A 9,768-nucleotide genomic window follows, 5' to 3' on the forward strand; every position below is an offset into this window, starting at 1 on the left:
GGAATGCATTTAGTCTATATCAAAGATTTTTATTTTTTAAAGAGTTTTTGTCGGTTGGTTTATCTGCTTTTGTACAGTTGGTCCGTGGTTTAAAGGGGGTTGTCGAGGCGATACTGTTGAGCCTGCGAGTGTGTCCTATTGCCTTTGTGGAGGAGAGAGATGAGCTGTATCCCAAACCCTTGTGTCTGAAAAACCACTGGGCTAGTGAGTTGCACCTTTTTGCTAGTTTAAAAAAAAAAAAAAAAAGCACCGGAAAAACCTCCAATATGTTAGGGTCTGTTGCAGTTTTATAGCCTACTAATGATTATGAGATGATGAAAGGAGAAGTGGACCCGTACCTGAGACCAAAATCCAGTATTTCACTTACTTACGGTAGGTAGGTTCGATGGCTTTGCGTCCTTCTTTTGAAGAGGAATCCTGTCTCTTCTAGTTGCAAACTGCTAGAGATGTACTTGAAGTTATTTAAAAATGAGAGTTATCGGATTTATGATTATGAATGCACTTAAAGGGTTGAAAGACAGAGAGAGAGAGCGAGTGAGCAAGAGTGAGAGACAGAGAGAAATTATGTAAATAACTCTACCATATTGTATGGATGAAATGGTAGCATGTGTGCGCTTTCCTGTCAGTGGGAGGGGTGTGGGGTGGCTTGAGTCCTGGAATATGTTGAACTTTTAGTCGCAAAACTTTCCCTCATCCTTTTTTTTATTTCTTTCTTTTTTTTACACCCTGACCTGGCTGATTCTTTTTTTGTCTCCCCACTTTGGATTCTCTTCCAGTCCTCCTGATACATGTGTGATGAACTATGAATTTTTTGTATGAACTGTGAAATCATCCTTTTACTCACACTCAGTGTGAGACAGGAGAGGGGTAAGGAAAGTGATGGAAGGTTGCAAGTCCCTGCACTTAGCTACTTGGGGCGTTCTGTTCTGGGGGGGTTCAATGTTTTTAAATATTTTGTGAGAAAAAAACTATATATATGACAAAGAAAAAACTCTTTACCTCAAATTTGTTCAAATATAAAACTGCCTCATGGTCTTTAAAAATGTGTGTTGGTTTCAAGAGGTATGGTTTCTTTTATTCTGTTTTAAGACGGAGTGTAACCCAACATTCAGTTGAAGTAATTTTTCATGTCCAATAAAGTACTATTTGTTGTAAAACCATTCTGTTCACATTGAAAAAAAACATACTAAACACATTTCTTGTGTATTTTGAATCCTTGTTTTTGTCTGTTTGCCTATAATCACAGGCAGGGTTGTAGTAAGATGGTCATACAGGGGTCTCCAGGCTACAGGTTGCTGTTAGATCCAGTGTTCGAATTACGGGGGGTACCGGGGGGGTTTGACCCTCCCGATTGGGACTTGATACCCCCCAAATGGGACTAAATTACACTTTTGGGGGGTACTGGAAACATTGAGGTATTGTTAAAAAAAATCAGATGTTAAAAATGTCTTGTTACTTGTAATTTTGAACGTGTACTATGAATAACAAAATAACATTAGTTTTTGGAACACCCCTTCAATGGAATGTACCACCAGCGGACGTTTCACATCCTCGCAGTTTGAGAGTTGTCAAAAACATTCGGCAGCACCCACTGATAGGCAGGGTTGGTTCTGGTGCGCGATGAAGTCATGTGTTACAGCTGCGTGCGAGGATTTGTGAAAGAAATATACATGAAACCAATATGATTTCAACTTTAAAGAACTGAACTTACTAACACTCAAGACAGGTGACCGCCAATTCCCTTTCCCCCACGAGAGAAAAAAAAACGATAGCCCACATCAGAATTCCATCAAAGTCAACATGCACAAGGGGTCTCAGTGAAAGAGGTGGACTGCTCTAATAATCTACACGTAGCGTACTTGATGACAGAAAATAAAGGACGAGGCTCATCATGTATTTAAAGCACAATTGGAATATTATAATTTTACTAAGTAAGAAGGCGCAAATGGATAGTGAGACTCCACAAACCAAGAAGGATAGCTGTGTCAAGCAAGCTGTCTAGCGAGGCAAATGGATAGCAAGCAAGCTGTCTAGCGAGGCAAATGGATAGCAGCAGAAAGGTAGGAAAATGGGATTTTTACATTTTGTCCGCCGTGACAAATATAGGAGTAATTATTATTTTGACTGTGTTAGAGGCCATGTCATGTAGCATCTAGCAGTATTTTCCATGACTAGGCTACTAGCATCTGATAGCACTTTTCAATCTCAAGAAAAGCGCACACATTACAAGCTAGCTCTATGTGGAATTTGGGAGTTGTAATTCTGATAATTTACAGCTTGATTCTGTATGTCATTGGGTTCCCTTTTCTGTTTGACACGAAGTTCTTGGCTGTGTTTCCGTGGTCACTCACTACATAATGTAGGTTAGTTGCTAGTTTGCTTTTGGTAAGCCATAGCTGTTTTGAAGTTGGCTCGTTTTTTTGTTGTTGTTCAGCATTGCATGAGTTGGTTGTGCTTCTGTGCATTGTTGCTAACTGTAAATTGGAGACGTTTTTATTGCAGCAACGCGTGTGTATGAGAGAAACTTTGGCTAGATGGTTGAATCAGAGCATAGTTTTCTCCGGCTCTGGCTTGTTGAATTTGACGGTGCTGCCGAATAGAGTTCAGTGACCGATGATTTGCACTCCAAACATGCTCAAACTCTGCTTGGTGGCATTACATCTTAACCAAGCCAGTCTAAACTATTTTCTACTAAGGCCTATTTCTAAGGCCACCACAAATCTACATGAAAACCCTGTCCAATGTCCACTTTCACTCGCAGATGTTCATCCAAAACAGCTCAATCTGGAAACACCTAGGCTACTGAGACGGGTGCTTAGATGTGCCTTCCCGCAAACGTGGTCACTTATTCATGACGAGTTCTAGCAGGCAGTTTGCAAATAGCATATTGTTGGGTTTTTTGCACATCATCACGTCACATAAAAGTTGTGTTGTTGTATTACATTTTGTACAGTATATTAACACTCCAAGAAAAAGGGTATCTCGTCTGTTTTTATTTTTTTTTTTTTTTTTTTTTTTTTGGGGGGGGGGGGGGGGGAGGGGGGTTGACGTCATCATTTGGTCCGCAAAAAGTCTGACCCCCCGAAGCCTGGTGGATAATTCGAGCACTGGTTAGATCCCTGCAGAAGGGAAATTCAGTGAAAGCACTACAGGCAGCATCATTGGCCTTGATTTACATGAGATATTTAATTATATTTTAACTCGATTTAAATCCAAATAAAACTTAATGCCGCTTTGAACATAATTAAACATAATTTAAACAATTATTGTGCAATGTAACCTCCACGGAACTCTTTAATTATTAATTCAGGATTAAAACCATCATGTCAACGTAACCATAGTGAGCGACGAATGACGAACAGCAGGTTTGCAAACCAATGGACAGGACAGGGTTATTAACATCTTTTGATTCTCAAGACAGTGTTTAATTTATTCAATATTTTATGTCTTGTCGCCATTTTGAAATGTTCTTTGGGCAATTCAGGTGGCCACTGGCAGGTCGGCCCCCCTGGGTTACAGCTGTATCTAGCCTGCATTTTATTCTGGCTGTGATCACAATATTATTTTTTTCAGTTCCAAGCCTATTAGGCTGGAAGCAACTGAGCCCTCCTTCATTTGTCATACTACATCTTTGTTTGGACCTGGCCTCAATTGAGGTCAATAGGGAAATTGGCATGCATCTTGTTAACAGCAGCCATGTCTTGTTTTCTTTTTGAGGCTTTTCATGCCTTTATTGATAGGACAGTGAGAAGTACACGAGAGAAATTGGTAGGGGAGAGAGGGGTAATGCGAGACATTTTTGTACATGAGCTCCCCTGGATCTGGAAATGACCTCAGATCAGACTCAAAACTGGATCCCTGACATAGGTGTGTATGTACAGATAGGGACGAGGCGTTGCTAAAGCACCTGTCTCTTTGCCCTACTGGACAAAATGTCCTTTTTGAAAGTTTTCTTTTCTTTTTTTAAAAAAAGTTTTTTTGTGACTATGTACCGAGGTCCATGTTGACAATCCAAATGCTTCATGACCAAAAGCATCAATAATGGTCAGTTAATACAGATCCTCATTATTATGAAAAAGTTTACTTATTTCCGTAATTCCATCAATAACTGTCATAGATTGTAGATGCATTGCCCACATTTTGAACTAGTCCAATCTTTCAGTTGTTTAGTTTTTACATATTTGGCCTTCCAGCTCATGAATTGAGGAATTCACATTAGAATATTGTAATAAAATCATTTTCTCCAGGAAAAAAAAAATTCAGATCACATCAAATCAGTTGAAATTTGGTACTTTCTACATAACTTGTCAATGTTCAATACTTAGTTAGGGCTGTCTTTGTCTTAATCACTGCCATGATGCGTCATTGAAGTCAATGGCAGGGGCATGGCATGGGACTTTCGGAAGCAGATATCCTTGATGCTTTTCTGGTAAGCAAGAACTACCCCAGCAGTCAGTCCCATGTTACTTGCTTTGACATGCCAAGATCAAGTTGAAAAAAAAAATAAGCTTTTAAGTTTATCGCAAAGCCAATTTTCATCTGCAGAGGCACTATGGAAAAGGTCACTAATGGGCTGGGCATTTTAGCCATCTTCAAAAGCAATGTAATTTAGCCCCTTTCCAGACTGTCAGAGAGCACTTTATAAATGGGGTAATTTGAGTCCAAAAGCAGCAATCCATACAAAATACTGTTCTACCTCTATTGCTTACCACAGCCATGGATGCAATGCTGTGCTACATTGAGAAGGAAACTTTGCAGGCTACCCTCCTTAATTCTGAAACGTTAAGTCCATGCACTGCCATAGCCAATTGTCCTACAAGCCGTACTACCAGTAATTAGAATTAGTTGGAAGAACCCTGTGCTAGAATGTCACTTCTGAAGCCAGATTACCCATGCTTATTGTTTATGCACAACTATAGAACACGAAAGCCACATCTGGCTAAGCAGAAGCTTGACGGGCACATTAAAAATGGGCAGAAGTTATCCTTTAAGTGATATCCTTCCAATGTCTCTGCAACAAGCTGGACAAACCAAACTGCTCAGTAATTGTGAGCATGTATGATCAGTGCGTTTTCTGATCAGCGTCTGACTTTGCTAGACCCCAAACAATAGGCTTGTAGAGCAAGCCGACATGAAGGAAATTCAAGTAATGTGGCCACTCAGGATAGATGTGTTCTATAGTGGTGTAAACCGAAACACTACCTGGACCAAACCCCTCCATTTCACACTGTACAGACAGGACAAGTAACAGTGATGAACAAATAACAGTAGTGATTAAGTAATAAATAATAACTGTTAAGATGCTCAATTATTTATTACTTCATCACTTTACTATTGGTCCATGACTGTTACTTGTCCCGTCTTGCACTTTGATGTCAGTCTGTAAATGTCAGTCCTGTGCATGCACGTCCTTTCATGGTATAGAGAGAAACGTAATTTCAATTTCCTTGCATGACCTGCGCATATGAAGAAACTGACAATAAAAACTGACTTGACTAGACTAAACATGTTACAGTTTTAAAAAAAGAAACCAAAAGATAATTTTTCCAAAATGGAAAAAGTTTATTTTTTTCGTTTGTCGGTTGATCTTTAGGATGGTGATCACATCGGCTTGGGGGGAGCTCTGGGAGCCTGACCCTGTAGAAGAGAGAGAGGGGAAATAAAAGGCATGTCAGTAAGGTCTTTGTTTTAAGCACATCAATTCAGGGCATGACATTCAGTAGATGGAAAGTCAACATCAACTGAGGCTGGGGAACTACAATGGATGACATTTATACAGAAGAAAAAAGCAGCTGTGCACCCCCAAAAGAGGTCATAGAAACACCCACGTGTAGGAACCAACTCAAGTGCAAGAAAGATCCCGCACATTGCATTCCACCAGCGAGTAACTGAAAGTTTTGGTCAGCCGCTCCTTTTTGCACTTCAATGGCAACCACATTGGGGTAATATCCTGTGTACCTGCCCAACTACAGAGGTGTGCAAAAGCATCCTTTCAGGACTCACAAGCTGGGTTTTACAAGTAGTAAACTGCACATATTCATGGAAATGCATCTGCCTCTGCCAGACAACTTTCTAGAGTTTAGAAATGAGCCACAACTTTCAGAAGCGTGTTGACCATAAAGCAAAAATAAATAAAATCCATAGTCCAAAGAGAGACTTGGCCACTAAATAGGACAGAAGACAGCGTTGAAACAGTCACCGACATCAAGGGTCTTTTTGTATACGCAACTGAGGGCCAATTCTTTTTTCCGCCCCAACCAGGCTTCAAAACTGTCGGTAGTAGTCATTTGAAGACCAGAAACGGCTTAGCGCTGCTTTAATCAAGACCTGTTCTACATCCCTTGTAATCCCACCTCTGTGAGCAATACTAGAAGGCTCGTCAGCTAATGGGATATCCAAACTACAGGAAGCACCGACCTTATCCTACTGGCCTGTATACATGTTACCAAAGAAAATGGAATCTTGTACAAGAACCACAACTAGCTGGTGTGGCCAGGAGTGGCACTGCAGCTATGTTATCNCAGTCAAGTAAATAATGGATGGGTGCCAATGGGGCTGTACCCTTCTCATAGAACTATCTGCCCGTGTGATTTTTTCCCTGGAAACAATGGAGTCGCGTTCGATAGATATGAGTAAGTGAAAGCATTTGCCGACACGTTTGCATCTTGTCAAGTGTTACATTCGTGAAAATGACCCTTATTTCAACTATAGCAATGACATAACACGTGACAATCGACTTTACGGCACTACGCCATTTGTTTTGTAGTTTTAAGTCTGACTTCAGATGTCGATGTGTTTAAAGTTATGTTAGGATTGTTGCGGACACCTGTTATTTATTGCATTTAAGGTGGTGGAAAAGCGGCATGTGTACATGGGGTAAAGGAAATGACTGCGCTCATCCTTAAGAATTTGGGCACCTTCAATTAACATGTTGGACGGCGGTGGGGGGTTTTGAGGTGTGTGACCGTAGATGTCTCTGCTAGGATCAGTCAGAGTACGTCTCTCGTCAGCTCTGGTCGTGAATAGTCGCAAAGATTCCTCAGCCAGCAGGTATTAGCCGAATGCTAGCGTGTTGCAGGACAAAACTAACACGTCTTTGGGAGAACAAAGCCATGTCAGGAACCTTTAACTTCACTTCTAATACAACGTTCATGATAAGGTACAGAATGTGCACACATCTTTACAAACCAGAGAACAGAACCGTCACAAATCCCTGCTGAGCCATTTAGCCCAATAGGCTCCCATTCATCTTTTACTTGGCTGCGTTCGCCAACGGGGCTATAATGGGAGCCAATGAGAGACGCCTATCTCATAGCTTAGACAATTTCTGATGTTACTTAGAGGTGAAACTGAAAAGATTTGAAAAAAAAAAAGACTAATTTAAATGTCTTAGGGGTTATTCACAGTTACATATTTAACATTTTCTAGAACACTCTAGAATGCTTCATTTGCGTCTCACTGACTCTTCCCTTGACTAATTGAGTGCCATTGGTCACTTCTTGGTGAGGCAACATTTCCATACAGATCTTTCTTAAGTGGCAGCACAGACTAAAAACTGAACACCTCAAATGGATTCTCCCTCATTTCCCACCCAATGTCATTCTGTGTTCACACACACAACCGAGAACCATGGTCATGCCAGGTCCTGCACCAAATCTCAAACCAACTGACATGTTCACACCGAACATTTAGAACTTTCGGTCCCAAAAAGTTGTTTTGATGTGTAGCACCACACAATGCTACATGTTCTGTGGGAAACAGGGGTATGAAGGAAGCAAAGGACATTGCTCATCAGATTTTTCTTCACCCACGAACGTTTCAGCCAGAGTCTTTCTTCCATCGTCAATAAACGCTGAAGGCCTCTGCCCAAAACGTTTGTTGGCAAATTAACAAAGAAGAATCTGAAGAGTGCCGTCCTCCACTTCCTTCATCCATTGGGTGTCAGAATCCAGTTATAAGAACTAGGTCAGTGTGAGCACATCTCAAATACGACTCCTGTACATAGCTGCAGCTACGCAGACAAACAGCCACACAGAGGGTATCTATCTGGAAGTGAGGGAGGGGGTCATCCAGTGACTTCAGAGGGTGATCATTACATCGTACAAACATACACGTGTCAGACAAGACAGCAACGAAGTCAAATACGTACGCCGGGCCTGAAGCGTGGAGGAGGAGTGCGGTCCTTCCTGGCCTCAGTGGAGCGATTCCTCACCACCTTACTGTGGATGGCGCAGCTCACACAGTAGTGCAGCTTCACATACAGCTTGGGCAGCACGTATGCTGTATAGAGACACAGGATAGGACACACAATATGTATGATTAAGTAACAAAGACCAAAACATAGTACTTGAGTTCACATGGGGTGGGGGTAGACATCCTGCACACTTTGTTGGTCATTTGTCTTGGCTGCTATGTGCCACTCAGCAAAGGCACATGTGGCACAGTGGAGACTTTATAATTTGGTGTGTGTCTGGGTGTGTATTCTTGGGGGGAGAGAGAGATCTGCCTTGAGCTCAATGCATGTAAGAGTGAATTATCGTTAATATATGTGTAAGGATGTGTGTAATATCTTTAAGTATTTCTGTATGTATGCTATTTGACACCTTAAGTTCCCCCTGGCATCAATAAATGGTTCTCTACTCTACTACATGGGTTCAAAGGGCATATATGAAGCAGGATCATGCATGGCATCCTAACTCACGCTCAAATACGCTGGCGTCTGTGATGTCCCTCACAGCTGCGGCCTCCACGATGTTTCTGATGACAAACTTCTTGATGGCCTTGTCTTTGGGGACACAACGGGCACAGTTGGTGCAGCGGATGGGCTGGACATGTCCACGGCCCTTCTTGGCACGTCCGTTGTTCCTCCTCTTCTTAGTCTGAAAAATAATTTAAGACTCAAGTTCATCAACTACAGTTCTCCAATCGCCATTGTTACTTAGAGCAATTTTAGTTAGGCCCTATTCCACGCAGAACTGCTAAATTTACGCATGCGTAATAAGGTTGTACATGAGCTCATACACATGGCACCATGCGAAGATAAGCGCAATAGTAGCACCACACAGAATCATCCAAATGTTTGTTTTAGCGATACGTGTTTGCGCTGTTATGTTTTACTACATTGTTTGAAACGCCACAAGAAAAAGTGGCGTTACAATGTTGCAAACCAGTAGATTACTAAGCTCAATAGCTAGCAAAGCTAACACATTCTACTACCGCATGCGACTCCACGAGAGAGGCGAGGAGGAGAAAGGCTATGTTTATCCATTATAAGGTGGTTTTGTAAGTCCTAAAGGGGTCGATACAACCGGTCTGACGTTTTGTGCTAACGATACAAAAGCAAGTATTTTTACATCCAAAAGTAATACACATTTAACGTCGATTCTCGTGAGGAACGAAGGAAATGTACGCACCATTTTGCTCTGAGGGCGAGAAAAAAGGACCGGTTAGTCTGCCTACGTCATTTATATATGGACCCTCCGCCAAAACTATCTCGAGTTTTAAGCGTTATTGCCCTCAACATGAAGGTTGAATACTTAAGATGTATTTCATTTACTATCGAGGTATATTTTGTTCACGGTATTGTGGAAAATATTGTACGTTTTAGTAGGTTGTTGGAACTACTTTTTGCGGATTGATATCAGTCCCATAATGCCCTTCACCAAAGAAGGTGGATCTAGCTTCACTCTGATTCTGCGTTTCTCAACAGCATCGTTGCCAACTAAGTTAGCAACTTACTTGGTTGCGATGCAAATTCCCATGGGAAAC

The 9,768-nt window shown here is 41.5% G+C and overlaps 1 protein-coding gene across 1 annotated transcript; it reads right to left on the reverse strand.

The window, feature by feature from the left end:
- Nucleotides 1-5,538: 5,538 nt before the first annotated feature.
- Nucleotides 5,539-9,529, reverse strand: rps26 (ribosomal protein S26). The gene is made up of 4 exons (XM_063208317.1): nucleotides 9,414-9,529; nucleotides 8,702-8,879; nucleotides 8,150-8,280; nucleotides 5,539-5,637 (listed from the first exon to the last, which is right to left on the reverse strand). The coding sequence occupies exons 1-4, from the start codon at nucleotides 9,414-9,416 to the stop codon at nucleotides 5,602-5,604; spliced, it is 348 nt and encodes a 115-aa protein (XP_063064387.1). The 5' UTR covers nucleotides 9,417-9,529; the 3' UTR covers nucleotides 5,539-5,601.
- Between the last annotated feature and the right edge of the window lie 239 nt (nucleotides 9,530-9,768).

Source organism: Engraulis encrasicolus, chromosome 10 (genome assembly GCF_034702125.1).
Source record: "Engraulis encrasicolus isolate BLACKSEA-1 chromosome 10, IST_EnEncr_1.0, whole genome shotgun sequence".
NCBI classification, from domain to species: Eukaryota; Metazoa; Chordata; class Actinopteri; order Clupeiformes; family Engraulidae; genus Engraulis; species Engraulis encrasicolus.

Excerpts from the sequence above, each read along its gene's own strand:
- rps26 (XM_063208317.1), bottom strand. Across the intron at positions 8,281-8,701 it reads AGACGCCAGCGTATTTGAGC|CATACGTGCTGCCCAAGCTG; the intron begins GTGAGTTAGGAT and ends GTCTCTATACAG. Across the intron at positions 5,638-8,149 it reads CTCCACGCTTCAGGCCCGGC|GGTCAGGCTCCCAGAGCTCC; the intron begins GTACGTATTTGA and ends TCTCTTCTACAG.